At 42.1% G+C, this 19,682-nt stretch overlaps 1 protein-coding gene across 1 annotated transcript in view; it reads right to left on the reverse strand.

The window, feature by feature from the left end:
• Positions 1–4,286: 4,286 nt before the first annotated feature.
• Positions 4,287–19,682, reverse strand: part of si:ch211-106h4.4 (MAM and LDL-receptor class A domain-containing protein 1) — a 28,556-nt gene continuing 13,160 nt past the window's right edge. The window contains exons 33-51 of the mRNA XM_015956552.3: positions 18,192–18,359; positions 17,919–18,095; positions 17,707–17,815; positions 16,909–17,031; positions 16,719–16,818; positions 16,386–16,545; positions 15,834–15,948; positions 15,571–15,714; positions 15,231–15,418; positions 14,726–14,891; positions 14,423–14,629; positions 14,168–14,346; positions 13,862–14,096; positions 5,621–5,780; positions 5,428–5,542; positions 5,222–5,336; positions 5,024–5,120; positions 4,868–4,943; positions 4,287–4,794 (exon numbers count right to left, since the gene is read on the reverse strand). Of these exons, the coding sequence (XP_015812038.2) occupies positions 4,699–4,794; positions 4,868–4,943; positions 5,024–5,120; positions 5,222–5,336; positions 5,428–5,542; positions 5,621–5,780; positions 13,862–14,096; positions 14,168–14,346; positions 14,423–14,629; positions 14,726–14,891; positions 15,231–15,418; positions 15,571–15,714; positions 15,834–15,948; positions 16,386–16,545; positions 16,719–16,818; positions 16,909–17,031; positions 17,707–17,815; positions 17,919–18,095; positions 18,192–18,359 (2,730 nt within the window). The 3' untranslated portion in view covers positions 4,287–4,698. The remainder of the gene's footprint in view (positions 4,795–4,867; positions 4,944–5,023; positions 5,121–5,221; positions 5,337–5,427; positions 5,543–5,620; positions 5,781–13,861; positions 14,097–14,167; positions 14,347–14,422; positions 14,630–14,725; positions 14,892–15,230; positions 15,419–15,570; positions 15,715–15,833; positions 15,949–16,385; positions 16,546–16,718; positions 16,819–16,908; positions 17,032–17,706; positions 17,816–17,918; positions 18,096–18,191; positions 18,360–19,682) is intronic.

The following is a 19,682-nucleotide window of genomic DNA, read 5'->3' on the forward strand; positions in this document are numbered from 1 at the left end:
AGTCAATAATTTGGCACTTTAGTGCATCTTAGTTAAAATTTAAATATTCTGCCTAAAACTGTCAGTGATGTGCTGTTGTCAGGTAAAAACTCTGCACTACATTTGAATTAAAACCTGCCACCGCTATTGGCTAAGAGGTAGAGTAGCTGGTATTTTATGATGTCACAATGTCATTGTGAGACTGTGTGTTTGTATTTGTTAGTGGCTCCACCCTCTCAGGCTGCCAGGCAACAGCATTTGTTGCATTTTTCAAGCATGAAGTGGGAGTGGAGTAAGACTCTGGTGGGGGGTGGCTTGTTCTTTAACGGAGGGTAAAATTGGTGACTGAGTTACCATTTTTTTGCCAGTTTAGCCTGGTTTTTACTAGTCTAGTTCACTTGTGGGAAGATTTAGCACACCTAGGCGGAGCTCGTATGAGCTCCACAAGTGAACTGGACCTAAAGCCAGGCTTAACGTCAATCATACCGATTAAAATGTGTTTGTTGCAGATCTGAAAATACTTTGAAGGCTTCTAGTTCGTTTGACACTAGCAGTTCAATTCTGTCTTCTGTCTCCCATCAAAGTTATTCAAAAGTGGACAAGTTGAGTTTACACCAATTGTCAATTAGTGCAGCCAGCTGTGCAGCAAACTGTCAACATTTTACTGTGAAAACAACTAATTTTTATTTATTTATTTTTACCATGTCCTGTCTGGCTGTGAAGCAAGCAGAATTGATGTCTGAATGCTGGTGACAAGCCTTACAGATTTACTCTCAGGTGGAGCATCAAGCGTCTGCTTTTAATGTCACGCCTGATACTTAAAACTTTATTGTTATTGTTGCTGAATGCTTTGTAATTCCGACCAGACACGGAGACAGAGGTGAAAGAGAAAGGAAAAGAAAAGGTGGGGAGAGAGAGAGAGGGGGGGGGGGTCCACAAAAATAAACAATGAACAAGAGTCTGCTTCTAGACCTGCAGAAAAAGATAAAAAAAGCAAAAGGACAAAAAAAAATGGGACACAAGAACAATACAACAAGATCTAGCTATCACTGCATCAACTTGATGAAAAACATATATAATCAACATTGCTTGACTGAAGAATCACGATAATAAATCACAGTGCATTAAGTGCCCACCATAGTCTTAAGACCTGTGTTTAACGTGCCCAAGCCCATACTTTTGAGAGCACCATGTGAGCACCTGTGTGTGTACACACGCTTGTTTATTTAACAACCCCCCGGGGCGATCCTCTGTACCTCTCGAGGGGGGCGGGGGCCTTTCTGGTTGCAGTCTCCTTGGGGTTCCTGTGTTCTGGGGCAGCGCCTGGATCTCTGGGACTTGGAGCTCCCCTCGTCTCCTGCGCATCTTTGGGGGGCGGATCTGTGGTCCCTCACACTCTCTGTTGGACACTCCTATAGAGAAACCTTAAATAAACAAGCGCGTGTGAAAACAACTAAATAAAATCAATGTCAGGCTACAAACTGGCTTGTTTTGACTGGCTCCACATGAGTTTCAATGGGTGTAAGCGGCATCTCTGCTGTCATGTCCATGACATCATGTGCAGAGGGTTGATTATTATTAGCCTTAACCCCTAGAACCAGGATGGCAATTAGTGAATAAAACAATAAAAAATAATTGTAAATTACTATTCAAATGGTTTGCAAAGACATGCAAAATGCAAGTTCATTCTAGAATGAGGCTATGCAAAAATACTCAACATGTAAATTAATTGTAAACAATCCATAAAAACAAACTGCACGAGGTAGTTACCACATATGGGCTGACAGACCCGCCTCGAGTATCATGTCACTTCCTGTTTGTTTTGCTCAAAGACTGAATGGTTTGCTCTGTCGGTTCTCTGTAGGTTTTTTTCCTATAAGTACCTCAAATAGGCCTTCTCCTATTTTCTACATTTTAGTTTTTATCTGCTAACGTTGGATAACTAGTAGCTTAGTATCATGGCTTCTACCTCTTCATCTCCTGTTAGGTATTTTTATTTATTCAATCCAGGCGTACCTCAAAGAAAAGTCCAAAACACACAAGGGGGTTAGAGATATTATTGTTATTAATACCATTTACCAATAAACACAAATGATCAATAATCAGATTTTGCAAAACCGGAGAGAAAAAAGAAACACTCCAGTTGCGGGAGGTCTGTTTAGTCTCTCGAAGAGCTGGAGCTCCTCAAAAGGTTTTATTCACAGATGACATATGACATAGCACATTAAAGATGACCACACCCCTCCACACAGACAGCAAACCTTCCCAGGTTCAGAGAAACACTCCGTCTGGACTTCACTAGGGAGTTTGTTGTGATAACAGAACTGCAGACTTACAAGGTTGACTTTTCCCTGTGGCAGGAGCTGGTTAATAACACCAGATGGTTCCCAGACAAAATCATCTTCCATGCATCCAATACTGTATTTACCACATTAAATGTGAATAAGGTTAATGAACTCTGTTTGAAAAAAACAATACTATTAAAAAGTGAAGGTGAAAATCAGCTTTTTACCCAACACCTCCCACTTGTTCAGTGTGTGAAATTCTTATTCTTTTGCCTCTTTTAGTGATAATGATACAGGTGATAAAGGTATTTTTTGTAGCTTTGAGGATAAAGTTGTTGGAATTGGCAGCTATTGATTGTATGCTATTAAAACACAATTACATCACCAGCTTCATGCAGGAGACCACTGGTATACCACCTAAAATGCAGATTTTGGTGGTAAATGATTCAGATTGCAGTAATATGGTTCAGCTTTGAACTGGGACGTAATTTTGGGGGGGGACGGGTGGGACATGTCCCCCCCACTTTTTCAAAAGGCAGTTTTGGTCCCCTGCACTTTTTTCCGTCCAAAAACAATATTACGCTCCATTAAATGGATTTGGTTGAGCACTAGGACCGAAACGGAAACCGGTTTCCTATTAGACCCGCCCAAAAGCTAATCTATTGGCTCTGCTGATACTTGCTAACGTATTATTGGCTGTTGCTGCTGTCACTCCAAATTGTAAACAGTCAGAACGTGCTCACGTTGTTTTGCTAGTTTGGAGCCGCTAGGGAACACCGGTACTGAGTCACATCGTCAACTAGACGCTGTGTAATATCAGAGCTCAGCTCAGCTTCCATTACATAACATTTGAATAAGTGTTCATTTGTGAGTCTTTGGTAGTTAGGCACAGCCAGGAGGCAGCATGTCAAGAAAACGAAAAGTGGATATAAGAGACTTCTTTCAAAGTCAAAACGTAAGTTGGAACATGTGACACCCCTGCATTAAGCTCAGACTCACCTCCTCCTTCACAAACATACTCAAAACTAACTTTTACAAACGCATCTCCTCCACATAACTGACTCCTCGGACACAATTTATTCGTATTATTATAATTATTTTTTTTTATTATTACTATTATCATCATAATTATTATTACTACTACTAGTAGTAGTAGAAGTGTAACTTCAAAACTTTTATCATTTAACTTTATTGTAAACTTATCTATTGCAATGTATATGTTCACATTAAAAAGCTCTGAAAAATGAACAGTATCATCATCATCAACAGATTTTTTAAGCTTAATGTCAAAGATGTACACTTTTCATTAGATTTATCTTATTTTTTCCATTTATTTTTTGTGTGTTGAAATGCAACAACTGTTTAAACACTTTTAAGGGAAAAAAACATATTTAATATGTTTTTATACACTCAAATGTTAGGGTGATGATCATGTGTAAAACATTAGTTCAGCATGTCCTCTAACACAGCAAATGAACAAACGGCCAGATCTCAGGAGGGACCGTTTATGTATAAATAATTTTTATACTTTTGACTAGGCCTGGGAAAGTAACACATTTTGCTGGACGATATTTTGTCCAACAAATTGTTGATGATAAACAATATCAATCATTGTCAACATTATCTAGACCAAAATAACCACTAATATAATGTTAATATATCATAATAATGCAAGTACACCCTTTAAAATGCAACAAATAAACCTTCATTTAACATTGAAATGTCCAGAACCAGAACTTCTAAATGAATAAAAATAACAAACAAAAATTAAATAAAAAAGGAATCTCACTCCCTGTTAGAAAATGTTGCACCAAAAACAATAAAAAAAAGACCCAAAACAATAAATACAATGGCCTATCCATTGTCAACAGCCAAAACTGCACTTCAATAATGATAATAGATAAAAATAATAATAGAGTTGTACATTTTTTAACTTTGATATATATATATATATATATATATATATATATATATATATATATATATATATATATATATATATATATATATATATATATATATATATATTGAGGATGGAAAAATTATTGAGATGGGCACGTGACGTGTCAAGGGGTCTTTACATAACACCCCCCACCCAAAATCCGCACAAGCCTGCTGTGTCCCCCCCACTTCTGAAATCAAAATTTCGTCCCTGGCTTTGAAGTCTGAGTCTTATCCATATCATCCAAGTCAGAAACATGCCACTAAGATGTCATTTAAAAAAAAAAGTTCTAATTATTTACTCAGTAAAATAAATACACAAATAAACAACATAAAAATTATATTCAGACAACATTCCACTTTATAAAACTGACATTTATTCAGTAAAAAAAAAACTAGCAGAGCTGTCAAAATGTTCTTGTTGAGTCTCAAGAGAAACATCTTAATATTTTTACAGTAAATAAAATTAATAAACCCTAATATTAAAACAAGTCTAAGCATCCGATGAGGCTTCGGCTGTGTTTTCTGGTTGTGTGGATGGATCATAAAGTTTGTTGTAGAAGGAGAAGTCAGAATCATGCTCTGTGCCCTGAAAATAAAGCAGCTTAATTCGTACAACATCTGTAAGTCTAGCAAATATTTGGTGAATTTTGCCTTCTTACATTTGTTGTGCAGTTAAACGTGTCTAGCCCAGAAGGTAGGTCCATCCCCTCATTGTCCATCCATGACGGCTGGTTTCTACACCATAAAAGCATCAAACATAAGCAAATAACATAACTTCAAACTATGTATTATTTATGTAATAAATCATCATTTACATTGTTTTACACTTCCGGTTCAGCATAAAGAGAAGGATGGAGATGATGACTCCAGCCAGCAGAGTCAGACTAACCGCAAGAGCCACAGACAAGCTGCCTGCAGACACAGGAAACCGTGCTGATATTACCTGAGACCAAGTTTGAAATGACAAATTCTATGACCATATTTTTGACCAGATAAATCATGAGGGTGATTACTGTTATCAGATGGAAGGATGGGAGAAGGAGGGTAGCAAGCATCAGAGGTGATTGTGATGTCATCCAGAGCGACGTCTCCACCTGTACTCATCCCCCTCTGATACGCAAACACAAACTATGGAGAAAACAAATGTTCAAAACCAGAACATGTATCCCAAAGAACTGCATATCTAGTATGATAAAACCCATGGAAATCTCATGATTACCCAGAATGCATCTTTGTGTTTAATAGGTACACGGGCCTGCAGCCACTGGTCTCCTTTGTTTCCTGTTTCAATCCATTTCAGAAGTCCTTCCTCATTGCCTCCAGCATGGATTTTCCTTTAAAAAACAAAAAGACCAACTCAGATTAATAAATCAATCATTTGAATCCATATGAAGCTCTAATGACGATCAGACCTGTCATTTATGTACACTCTGAGTGTCCCGATGTGGCCACCGTACATGTGGTACCAGAATGTGAGACAGTGCCCTCTTGAGGATGGCTGAAACACATCACTGATCAGAAAGGACATGTCTCCCCACTCGCCCACTGAGCTGTCCACATAAACATAGTGACCTGAAGGAAACAAAAGTAGAAATCAGCACAAGGAAATTGTACTTTAAAAGAAGCATGTTTGTCCAACAGGAAAACCTTTGTCCCGAACATTTCAGATCCAAGTATTGACCCAAACCTTCTCAGTGGCCTAGTGATAGAATGTTCTCCCTGGGTCTGGGAGAACGGGGTTCAAACATTGATATTGCCTATATATACATGAACAGATAATGCCCATTGGCTTGATTTATATGGTTTTGATAAAAAAAATGGGAGGTTCCCACCACCACCAATTTGACATTGTCACACATCTCGTCACGCCCAGACAATCCAAAAATGGGAAAAGAGGTGGAGCTGAGAGTGGGGCTGTTATGGCTGGAACAGCGTTGGAACAAATGAGCTAATGTACTAGCTAATTTGGCTAAGTAAGAGCAGTGTTGCCAGATATACGATAATTATCGTATTTGTACCATAATTTTGGGCTCTGTACGATGTACGATCAATACTTTCAAAAATCCTCAAATGTACAATAATTTCACATTGCATCTAGTAACACCGTCTTTTGCTGTGGCTTTCCCATGTCAATTACATGATTTTAAAATGTTCTGAAGTCAGATTTCACCTCAGTGCTTACAGGTTTATGCTATTGTGTCTATTACAAAAACTGACTCTGGATCTGTACAATAAATAGCCCAATCACATCGATAGGCCTACTCTCGCGAGAAACTGTAAGGTTATATGTGGCTATGGGCTGTATGGTGGCGCAGTGGTTAGCACTGTTGCCTCGCAGCACGAAGGTTGCAGGTTCGAAACTCGGTTGCAGCCTTTCTGCGTGGAGTTGCGTGTTCTCCCCATGCATGCGTGGGTTTCCTCCGGGTACTCCGGTTTCCTCCACAGATCACAACATGCCCTATAGGTTACAAATTGTAAGTCGCTTTGGTTAAAAATGTCTGCTCAATGAATAAACATAAACATGTGGCAGTGGCCCGCCAGCTTTTGCTGTTTGCCCGCGAGCGCCGCCGAGCTATGTTTAAGGTAGGAGGACAGAGCGACGAGACAATGGCTACTAATCTTAAAAGAAAAAACAGAGAAGGGACGGATGAAGGTAAAGCAAAGCAACACCGGACACAAGTTTATCATCCTGCGTGGGAGTTGGACCCTGTTACGGGGAATGAAACCAAGGCCTTCTGTCATTGCTGCAACATCCAGATGGTATCAGAAATCACCGTTCTCAAGAATCACGCAAAGAGAGCTAAACACAAAGAAAGGGTAAAATGCAAATAGAAAAAATGCTGGAAGTGCTTCAGGGGTGTGGCACAAAAGCCACAAACATTGCAAAGAATGTTATGGGACAATGCTACTTTGAAGAACTTTCTGAAATATTACAACGTAAAAAGTTGAGCATCCTTGTATGAGTCTACAGACATTGGTACAGTTAAAACTCTTTGCAATGCGGTCTGTTTCTTTGATGACAGCTCCAAATCAGTGCAGACACGCTTTGGAAATTAGCTCAGATCTTTTCAGATGATCAGCCGCAGACAAGTTACAACGGCGCAACTGCTGAGGTTCTTTACACAAAAATTTTGGAGTCATTTACATCTGCAAATGTTCCTCTAGAGAGCATTGTGGGCTTTGCATCGGACGGGTGTAACACCATGATGGCACAACCAGAGCCGGATTAACGCAAAGGCACTTGCCTAGGGCCTGATTGGCTGGATGGGGCCCAGACAGAGGGACAAAATAAAAAATAAATAAATAAAAAATAAAATATACAAATGTCCTATGATAGAATTTGTAGATAAGACTCATATCTACAGTTTATTTCAATATTTATTAATTAACTAAAATAAGTGATGATATTTACAGTATCTTAACCATAGACTGTTACATTAGCTACATCACATTAACGCCAGCCCATGACTGTAACCTACAACTTGGGCGCCACCCAATTAAGGACGTCAGAGAAGCGGTCAGAGTCAGAGCGGGACACGACAAAGCTAGCAGGTGTTTTTGAGTAGGCTAACTTTCACGATGCTTTCGGGCGCGGCAAAACGTAGAAAGACAAAAAAAATGAAGAGGAACAAAAGAAGAGACAGCGGGGGGGGGGGGGGGGGGGGGGGGGGGGCTTATAGAAGCTTCTGTCGGGCTGCTTGAGCAGCCGTCCGACAGCTGTGAACCTGCTCGAGTCAGCAGAGCCAGAGGCTGGGCCCGAGCAAGACCCGGAGGACACACGACCCGAAGACGCGGTGGAAGATGCGGTGGGAAATGCGGCGGAAGACTCTGTAGCACCAACGCCGTCAACTTCAACGCAGTCACAGAAGGACGAACTGGAAGAACAGCTGCCAGCCAGAAGTGAGCCCAATATAGTCTTACAGCAGCCTGCTGCAACGAGGCTGATGTATTCAGGAAACGGCTAAAGGGCCATTACACCCAATTTTTCTCAACTCTGACCATCTTTAATCTGCTCTAGCTCAAAAACTACAACAGCCACACTATTAAAACCTGTTCTAGATTATTCTACAATAATTTTATTCTACAAAAAATGCAGCCTGCCTAGTGTAGTCCATTATTTAATCCGGCTCTGGGCACAACACAATTCCGTCTCCAGCCGCCTCAAGCATGATCTTCCTGTGATCACAGCGCAACGATGCATTTGTCATTCCTTGCATTTGTGCGCAAGTGAGTCATGTAAGCAGCTACCATGACAATGTGAAGACTTAGCAAGAGATATATATTCCTATTTCAAAAAGAGCGCAAAACGCCAGGCACAACTGAAGGAGTTCCTGGACTTTTGTAGTATTGAGCCTCACAAAATCCTGAAGCCAGCACAGACCCGTTGGCTTTCTCTGTATCAAGTTGTAAAGTGCATCAATGCGCAGTGGAGTGCGCTTCGGCTCTTTTAAACTGATCAGTGGGTGGCGGAACGTTTAAATGCTGCAGAAAATGTCTACAGGGCTCTCCATGATGACTCACTTAAACTATACTTTCGCTTTTTGGAATGGGTTTTGCCCATATTTACAAACCTGAACGAGTATTTCCAGAGTGAGAAGGTTGTCATCACACCTCTGCACAAGAACATGAGCGAGACTTACAAATATCTCGTCTTATCTTTTATGGATAGAAACTACATTCTCCACACAAAACTGAGCCGACTGATCCAACAGACATCTCCAAATATCTGCCAGTTAACATGCTGTACTTGGGCGTGGGGGTCATGCAGCAGCTCCAAAACACACGCATTAACCCTGCAATTGTTACAGACTTTTTCGTGCGTTGCCAGAGATTTCTGCAAGTTGGTTGTTCAGAAATTAAAAACCGCTTTGACTTTGACGACCCTTTGTTGTGTGCTCTGGACTGTTTTTCTCCTGCTGTGGCAATAGACCCACAAGCGCGCACCATTCACCCTTTTCTGTTTCCCATGCTGTGCACTGTGCCTCACTTACTGGACATCGAGGACACAGACCACATCCAGCTCATTGATGACGGTGGTGACAGCTGGCCATCACGGACCTCAGTGACAGTTACAAAAGCATGGACGTGGATGCATTCTGGTACAACTTATCCACCATGCAAGACATGAGTGGGAAAAGGTTGTTTGCAGATCTTGCTACTTTTGCCTTGGATGTACTGATTTTTCCCCATTCCAGTGCTTCATGCTAGCGAGTCTTCTCAAAAGTGAACCTAATAAAGACCAAACCCCGCAACAGGCTCATTACGGCAACCCTCAATGGACTAATACAAGCTTCTGAGTGTGTTAGCAACGGAGGAGGATGCCCAGAGTTTGCACCCACAAAAACTATGTTGCATTCCATGACTTCATCAAACTTGTACCGAAGCAAAGCCTCCACATCTACTGCTGGCGATGCTGCGACAGACAGTGAATCAGATGAGGAGATCGAGATCAGCAACTAGGTGAGTAGGCTGCTTTGTCATTTATTGGGTTAGTTTTTCCACTGCTGTGATGTTTTGTCGCATGCTTTTAACCTATGTAGAAATGAAATAAATAGGACTGCGCAAATGTGCATGTTGTGTCAATGCGTGGAGGTCGGAGTGGTGCTGACACACTCTGCACGTTTATAGGCATTATATTACTGGTTTTAAAGATGTTTATTTAAACAGGGCAATATAAAACACCTTCTTTGCTATATTATATTGGAGTGAGAAGTCGTTTATAGAACGTTATCATCAAATTTATAATGTACGATCATTTGTACTGGAAACACAATAATTAGGCCTCTCTGTACGATATTGTGGGATTTTGGATTCTGGCAACACTGAGTGAGAGAAACACGGTAAAGTGACTCCAAAGTCAACTCAAAGAGCAGCAGTGTGTCTGTAATCTCCCACAGAGAGCTCCACAGGCAACAGCACATCTACAGCCTGGCATGAAAGCCAGGTGGACGCGCAGCCCCTTCCGGAAATGGGATTGTGCTGCCTCTGTGAAGCAGCTCTCTTCCCGGCAGAGAGGAGAAGCTGGGCGGTGGGCGCCCGCCTCGCTGGGCTGCCTCCAAAAGATGAAGCAGCAGATTCCAGGATCTCTGATCGCAGAACTGCACTGTTAAAGGGTGAGGCATGTTACCAAAATTCGGCAACAATCTCTGCAGCGGTGACCTCACAAATCTTTGACCGCAGTGGACCAACAAAGCCCCGAAGCCTCTGCTAGCTAGCCTCGGTCAGCTTAAAGTATCGGTATCCAGTCAGCCAGCCAGCCCCACCATCATGTTATATTTCAACCCATCTTTGACCAAGCAGTGTTATGTTAGGCCTAATCCACACGTAGCCGGGGTTTTTTTTAAAAACGAATATCCGCCCCTCAAAAAACTTGCATCCACACCACTTGGTTTTCAAAAAAACTCTGTCCACACATACCCGGATAAATACGTTGTTAAGGACATGCCAGACCTGTAGGTGGCAGTACTGGCCCCGTTCTTAACCTCGTCCTTCGTCTGTGGTCTTCCACAAGGAGCAGTAACTCCGCTTGCAAAAACAAACAAGCAAAAAGCGCTTGGACAACTGATAAAGCGAGCGCAGCTCTGAGGGCATCCATGATGCCGGCTAGTGAAAACACAGGTCGCACACGTGATGTCAGCATTTTTTTGTCGCGGAAAGTGACGTTGCGGACCTTAAAACTCCGGTTTTGTCTGTCCACACGCAGACACCCAAAACGGAGAAAACGCAGATCTTCACTTTGTCTGGAGTTTTTAAAATGATCCGTTTTCGTGTGAAAAAACTCTGTTTTCATGTGGATGACAGGCCAAAACGTAGAAAAATATCTACGTTTTGGCAGATCCCCGGCTACGTTTGGACAGGGCCTCAAATTCACAGCATTTACCTCATTCAACCAGCAAAATAAAGTACTGAAATACAATTTTACTTACTAATAAAAATAAGCAGAACCTGCTTGGATGATCTGTTAGTGCAAAGCCGACGCCCAGGCTGAGGCCTTTTCCCAGAGATATCTCCCAGAGCTAGCTCTGGCTCTGATGCCCGTTAATTATTCAGAATTAACGGGCGGGGGAGCCTGCTCATCAGCACCCCCAGCAGAAAGGGTCAAACTCTGGTTACCGGTGATGGTTGTACCCAATGTGCAGCAGTACCGGGACCAGAGTGAATAGGGTGTGTATGGGGAGCATGAGTGGGTGTCCGGCATGCATTTTTGTAAGTCTTGGGTCGTATGTGTTTGTGTGAGCATGAGGGAGGGAGCGTGTGACTGTGTTTGTGTATGACTGTATATGTCAGGTGGGGCCTTTGGGTCCTCCCCTCTCCTGGAACTTCTCTTGATGATATAGATCTCTGTCCCCCCTCCCCCTGCCACACCTGGTGTGGGGGCTTGTGCCATGGTCTGCCTGAGTGTTCGTGGCAACCGGGTCTGGGGGTTTAAGTTTTTGGCATCTGCCTGTTATGTTTATGTTTATGTATTTAGCAGACGCTTTTGTCCAAAGCGACTTACAAGTGATAATCAGCATTTTGCCCTTGAGGCTAACAACAATAGTAACAACAACAAATTGACATCAGTCATGGAGAGGAGGGAACAAGGAGTGGACAGTAGAGAGGGGGGACGGGTGCAGGCAAGGTGCTAGTTAAGAAGATGCTCTCTGAAGAGCAGGGTCTTCAGGAGTTTCTTGAAAATAGAAAAGGAAGCCACAGTTCTGGTAGTGTTAGGAAGGTCATTCCACATTTGTGTGATCTGTTAGATCCCAGTGGCTGCCTGGTGGGGTCTGGGTCCCTGGGCTCTGCTGGGCCCCCGGCGGGGTGGTCGCCCCTGGGTCCCGGGTCGCTGGGTCCCGGGCTCGGCCGGCTTGGGGGTGGGAGGCTGCGGGCGGGCCTGTGGGCTTGCCGCTGATATCTCCAGGGACTCTGCCGGCTGCTGGTTGTGGCCCCCCGGGGCGATCCTCTGTGCCTCTCGAGGGGGGCGGGGGCCTTCCTGGTTGCAGTCTCCTTGGGGTTCCTGCGTTCTGGGGCAGCGCCTGGATCTCTGGGACTTGGAGCTCCCCCCCGTCTCCTGCGCATCTTTGGGGGGTGGATCTGTGGTCCCTCACACTCTCTGTTGGGCGCTCCTATAGAAAAACCTTAAATAAACAAGCGTGTGTACACACACAGGTGCACACATGGTGCTCTCAAAAGTATGGGCTTGGGCACGTTAAACACAGGTATTAAGACTATGATGGGCACTTAATGCACTGTGATTTATTATCGTGATTCTTCAGTTAAGCAATGTTGATTATATATATATATATTTTTTTCTTTTCATCAAGTTGACGCAGTGATAGTTTGATCTTGTTGTATTGTTGTTGTGTCCCTTTTTTTGTGTCCCTTTGTTTTTTTTGTCTTTTTTTCAGCAGGTCTAGAAGCAGACTCTTATTCATTATTGTTTATTTTTGTGGACACCCCCCCCCCCCACCACCACCACCACCTTTTCTTTTCCTTTCTCTTTCACCTCTGTCTCCGTGTCTGGTCGGAATTACAAAGCATTCAACAACAATAACAATAAAGTTTTAAGTATCAGGCGTGACATTAAAAGCAAACGCTTTGATGCTCCACCTGAGAATAAATCTGTAAGGCTTGTCACCAGCATTCAGACATCAATTCTGCTTGCTTCACAGCCAGACAGGACACCGTAAAAAAAAAATAATTATTCAGAATTTCAATCATTTAATTACAACTAAATAGAGGAGCAACAAAAAGAAAATTCATCCTCCCTCAAAGTTGTCATGAATGTAAACTAGATCTTTTAAACCTAAAATGGTTTTTGAAACAGGCTGTAAACATATTTATTTCTGCTGTGAAATTCACACTTTTAACATGGGAACTTGGTCTGTTTTGGTGCCAGACCCTAGTGGATGAGGATGGAACTGCGATTTTTGGCACTTCCTTGTTGGGAGCAGGTCAGGATTTGGGGGGGGAGGGGGGGGTATTGACACTCTGCTTTACGGGGGGATTAAACCGCCAAATTGTTCCTGAGTGCAGCCACAGCTGCTGCTCACCGCTCCCCACAGGGGTGGGTCAGATGCATAGAACTAAGAGAACAGAGCACATCACTCTTGCTCTAGATCCCTACACTACCAGTAAACAGCAGAATAGATTTCAAAGTGCTCCTACTTGTTTATAAATCACTCAATGGCATGGGACCAGAATACATATCCGATCTCATTCCTGTATGTACATACACCCAATAGGGCTCTGAGATCCCTTGGAAACAATCAGCTGATAGAACCCCGGGTCAGAACAAAACATGGTGGAGATGCATTTAGTTACTATGCTGCTCACATACGGAATCCGCTTCCTCATGACCTCAGATCTGCCCCAACCCTAGTGTTGTTTAAAACAAAACTAAAAAGACTAATGTACTCATCAGCCTTTAAACGAATTGTTTCCTATCACGCGTCATCTTCACTGTGATCTGCATTGTAACTTTGTCTTCTCCTTTAGCTCCAAACTGCAATTCCATTTGTGTGTATTCTAATTAGAGTTTTTATGTTGTTTTCATGTGCTCTATAAATAAAGCTGCCTTGCCTTGATGTGATTTCACCAGTGTGTGATGACTAATGGGACTTTAACTTTAAATCAACCACATGTGGGTCGCGTGATTTTAGTTGTATTATTACCATGTGTGGAGTTGGTGGTGTGGTCAAAAGTGGGGCCGGTGTTGGGGTTCGAGGAGTCTCCTGTTCCATGTAGCCAGTCCCCCTGGTCTACTCCTCCCAGGTTGCTCCAGCTGCAGAGAGAGCTCTCAAAGTCACAGAAACCATGTGGAGGACACTGAGCGTCTGTAAGCTGCACATCATCAAAGGCCATGCCTCCCTCAAATGCTGGACCAGCTTTCACACCCTCCACCACAATCTGAAACACACAATAGGTGTTTAGAAGACCTGAGAATGCACTTGAGCTTCAAGATTTCATGTGAACCTCACTTTGTACGGCTGAACCCGAGGCAGGAGGGACGCCTGAGCAAACCTCCATAGTCGGCCTTGATCTCCTAACTGGGAGAAAATCAGAACATTTTTTCCATCTTCACTCTGTTGGTAAACATTCAGCGTGCCCACTTCCTCCCCATTCATGTAGTACCACAGCATCACACAAGATCCTTTACCTAAAACAAACAAAAGAAAAACAGGAACTGTAGTAATTTAAATCCTGGATCAAGTCAAAGTGATGATGGCTCTTACTTGCAGGATATAGAGGTGAAAACATGGAAGCTGTTTGTCCATTTTGATCACTGGTGGAGGATGGCAGGTAGTAATAATGACCCGCGGCTGTGCTGGTGGTGTGGTCAGTCTTTGGTCCTGTGCTGTAGCCCGACTGTCTGACCCAGTCAAAATCATCACTTGGTACCTGCTGCCAGTTACAGCTGCCATCCTCAAAGTCACACAGGTCTGCAGCACAAGTTCATTATACAAAAGTTATTTATGTTGTTGATTTGTATATATTTATCTGTTTACTGTTGAATTGTTATCTCGTGGTGATGTTACCAGAGGCATGACACGGTCCATGCACGAAGGCTACATCATCTATGGCTATGTCCCCTGTCTCTCCTCCCACTGTCGCCTCCAGAACCACTTGATGGACATTCTTCAGGGTCACATGGCTCTGAGCCAGCAGCCACTCATCCCCCTGATCCCCAGATTTTTGCCACACCTACAGAAAAAACCGGAGGCTGATTCACTCTTCATAATGAGGATGTGAGGAGGTTTGTGCAACATAGCTATGTGCAGCTTGCACCCATTCATCTGTGCACCGATGCTTTTGTGCAATCAGCATTTCACAACTTTGAAAAATGTATATAACTGAAGAAAAATTAAGAGGAAACAGCCTAAAATATTTCCTAATATGCTGTGATGCATTTTTTTTTACAAATTATTTTAGCAGCAGCAGAGGGAAGTTTATTTACTTCAGTGTTACTGAACAGAGGCCAACTTTTCAAATTTTGACTGGACATAAAATAGTCAAAAATCTGAGAATTGAAACATGTTTTACCAATGTTTTCTCAAACGTTTCAGCTGATTTTAGAAGCATCCTTAAGGAACCCACAGTTGCTCCAAACATGTGGTACCAGAATGTGAAGCAGTATCCCTCATCACCAGCAGGTGGCAGCAGTGGTGACTTCAAATGGGCTATGTTCTCCTTCATGGCTGGATGGGAGCTCTCAATGTAAAGATACTTCCCTGTGAAATTAATACAATGCATTTCTGGCCTTTGACCTCTGAATACAAAGAAAACACATTATTCCTTTATTTATTTCAGCATTCTTCTGCTCTCTTTATTGTTTTGTGTGACTTTATGTGTGTAAAGTGAATTTGGCACATTAAATAGCTACCTTTGCCTGTAGTGTGATCTCCTGCAGGCCCAGTGTTGGATGTTTCTGTTGGGCCTGATCCACTGAGCCAGTCCAGCTCTTCTTCTGCTCCCTGGACCCAAGCACAGAGGCCATCTTCAAATGTGCAGCTGAAGAATGACAGATCTAAGGGGAGATCAGAGAGTAGAGACAAAACAACAAGGCCCATATATGGGCGAGGTGTGACAAGTGTTCCTCATACAACTTTCTACTGCTCAGTTAGCAGATATTTAAATTAAATTTACCCGGCGGCTGATAGGATTGTTCACAGTTAAGAAAGGAGACGTCATCCACAGCAACTACGTGGTCTCGACCTACATTAACTTCCTGTGTTGCTTTAATAATGCTGCTGAACCAAAGCTGTAAACACAAAAGAGATAGAAACACATTGTTACATTAAATGGACATCAGATTGTCCTGCATGTTTGGAAGCAAGATTGTTTAGGGAAAATTTTATAGAACAACAACACAAAAAAAAGGAAGTTCTGGCACTGCAGTTGCACGCAACGGCAGCATTTTCTACTTACCTTAAAGAGAAAAAAACCTCTCCTTTACATGCCAGCTCAACACAAATGCAGTCACATTTAACAAAAAAAAAAAAAAGAAAAGAAAAGAAGCACTTTTAGATTTCTAACGCTTATTTTGCAGAACATATTGAACCTTGGGAAATACAGCATTAAATAAACAAGCCAATACCACCATCAGTAGATGAAACTACTTTTAGTGTTTATTTTCTTTAAAAAATACTTTTCTATACTTCTAATTTTTAAATGTCAGCGTTCTGGTTGAGTAAGCACCTTGTAAGGCTGCTGGTGCCGGCCTACAGGCAGATGCTCCGAGGCCCAGTGGGAGACAGTGTTGTGACTGCATGACCACAGGATTGCTTCACCGCCCTCAGCTTGCTGCATAAGCACTCTGAGTGACCCAGTACTCTGTGCATCTATGTGGAAGTGAAACCTGGGTGTTGGGAAGGAGGAAGGAGGAAGCAGAGAATGTCAGATTAGGAGGAGAGTTGCATGGTAGAGCGACGGGGGAGGAGAGAGTTGAGCAATTCATACAAAATTCTTCTTTCAGCCAGAATATATGTTTAACGGGCACTTGGAAAGAAAATGAATGCTTTTATGTCTTACAGAATCTGGCAGTAGGGGGACGAAGGGGGAAGCGGGGGGCTGAGGAGTTTGGCCTCCTTTTGTGCGGACCCCAAACTGAGATTTACTCTCATGTAGAAACCTGGAAATAAAAGAGAAGTGAATAAACAAAGCTGTTTTCTACTTAGACAAGAAGAGTGGTTATAACTGCCACAGTAACAATTAAAGTCACCAGTTTCTGTGGTGTGATCTGTGGGAGGGTCCGTGGTGTTGCTGGCTTTCTGTCTGTACCATCTGCTCTGTCCATCACTGGCGTCCGTCCACTGACACTGATCACTCTCAAATGTGCACGGACCTGAAACAATGAGTGTAGAATTGAGTAATTCTTCTGCAGACAGTGGGCGGACGTATATTTATTCATAAATCACTAATGTGGGTGAAAGAATGTAGAAAAGCAAACCGTTTGCATTATTGTTCGTTAAATGTTTTAAAATGTCTTTTTTGTGAATGAAAATTTTGTTCTTGGTTAAATTTCTCTCATGAGATCTCTGTCTTGCCACACTATTAAACAAAAAGTTGAATCAAGTCTAATTTTTCAGAAAAAACAAAGCTCCAAAGATTTGCAAGAACCTGACATACCTTCACAAATACGGATGCAACTTTTAAACACGTCCCGAGTTATAAATTACATTAAAGGCTTTTAAAAATTACATTTTCCTTTTATTTTCTTCTTCAAAATCAAATTTTAAAGGAACTCTAGAATTATTATTCAGTAAATATAAATCTTTCTGTGGGATTTATAAATAACTGTGTTGTCCGGTGATTGCTCCGTTGCTTATCAGCTACTGCTCAGCAGGACTGTTGCATGTCTGCATTTTTCTTTCATCCAGTCATTCCAGCTTTTTCCAGATCAAAAACTTGGGAGAAAATAGGTTTTCCTCCAGTCGTGTTATTATGGTCAACTGGTTTTTGCATAACACAGGAAGTGATTTCACACACAGCCTGAATGAAAATACTCTGCAGCTCTCACCACAGCCGGCCTCGTCTTCCTCCCGTGGACAGTCTGGATGATAATCGCACCGTGACTTTGCAGGAACACACACGTTCCCAGCGGAGTGGTGGCAAAAGAACTCACTTTCCTGAAACAGCGCAGCAAGATTATTACAATATTTATTCAAAGAGTTGCTTTGTAGAACGCTTCAACTGTTTCTGCAACCATGAGACTTTCATACGGTTATTCACCTGACAGGGGTTGATAGTAGCGGTGGGTGTGCTAGAGGGGGTGGGTGGGGCTGAGGTGGGGGTAGTGTCGGGCAGCTCGCTGTTTTCTGGATCAAAAACGCATTCCCTAGAGAAAGAGACGTCATCCAAAGCAACCAGCCCTCTGGGAGCTTCTCCAAGCTCGTACCTGAAAACAATCTGTGGAAGAAACGGACTAAGATTCATCTTGGGACATAAGTTTGTATCATATCTGAAGCTTTATAGAAAAGTCTTGCTTCATACGCTCTCACAGACCTTGCTGCTGGCTGAGGTGGAGAAAGTGACCTTTGCCCTCTGCCAGCTGAAGCTCTGGGAAGTCCTCCTGACCCACAGCACTTTGTTGTTGATTCCAGACATCTGGGTCATTGATTGGGCTGTCAGTGTGGCCGCAGCGTCATCCATGCTGAAGTAAAAGAATCTCACCTGCAAGGATGAAATAATTTTTTTAAAAGGCATTTTTTTAAATGTGAGATGGTCTTTGGGTGGATTTTCACCCATTTGGTAACAGCCTTACGACCAGCGTAAAGGCGCTATATAAAGAAATTGATCCTTCTTCAGAGGTTTGAGCTCTGGAACTCTTTCTCAATGTCACTTTTGCCCAGTCTTTTTCTTGTTGTTTAATCATGACCTCTGTTTCTAAACTGAACAGAGTCCTGCAGAACTTAAAATCCTGTTTTGGGTTCTTTATTTCTTTGAAATAAATATTCCAAACTTTTACACCCGTAACAGAAAGACAAAATGACTTTAATGTTGTTCTAAAATATGTATGCCTAAAGTTAAGTTTGTATCTGAAATTATATACATTATAAATAGCATTAATAAAGATCTAAAGCAAAGTCCCTCATTACATAAGTTTAAAGATAAGCATTAAAAAATTATACTAATGAATTATATGGAGGAGGAAGAAAAGTTGTAAGGGTGTTGCATTTGATTGTAATCGCCTATTGTTGGTTAACTGGAAGGTGTGAATATTGAAAGGGGGGGGGGGTGATATATAAAAAGTATAAATTATGTTTGTGCGACTGAGGATAAAAAAAATGTTATGAGAAACTGGCTATGAAACACAGTGTAAGGAAAGGAATTTTTGTGTTTTTGTCTTTGAAATTTGAATGTGTGGGGGGGTTACGTAAGCTACAAGAGCTTCTTTCCCTTCCTATTGAACATATATATATATATATATATATATATATATATATATATATATATATATATATACTTTAATTTGTTTGTTGATTTACATGTTCAATAAATAGAAATAGAGCACCAAAAAGAGACAATGATGTGTTGCTTTTTGAGGTCTTTTAGCCTATGTCATATCATCAGTCAGGTTCTACAGAAAATATGTCTTTGTTCTACAGGTCTGGCACTAAGTAGGCGTGAGTAGCTTTCCAAATAGTGTGGTTCATTACATTTAATCCAAGCGGGTTTGAATGAAGGCAACTGGACTTTTTTGGTTTCTTGAAGACATTTCGCTTCTCATTCAAGGAGTTTTGTCAATTCTGACCAGAATTTGGGAGATGTAAGCTCAATTGTAGATGTCTGTTGTTGCTTAATGAGCTGAAATAACCTATATATAAAACCCTCCTCCTTACCCCCGATAAGTCGTTGAAGTCATTAGGTTCTATTGTGTGGAATTAGTTTTAAAGCTGCATTGTCAGGGTTTCTTCTGGTTAAAAGGGAGTTTTCCTCTCCACTGTCGCTGCATGCTCGTGCGGGGTTCGGGAGCCACAAAGAGGGGGCCGCCGA

The sequence above is a fragment of the Nothobranchius furzeri genome, chromosome 11 (assembly GCF_043380555.1).
Source record: "Nothobranchius furzeri strain GRZ-AD chromosome 11, NfurGRZ-RIMD1, whole genome shotgun sequence".
NCBI classification, from domain to species: domain Eukaryota; kingdom Metazoa; phylum Chordata; class Actinopteri; order Cyprinodontiformes; family Nothobranchiidae; genus Nothobranchius; species Nothobranchius furzeri.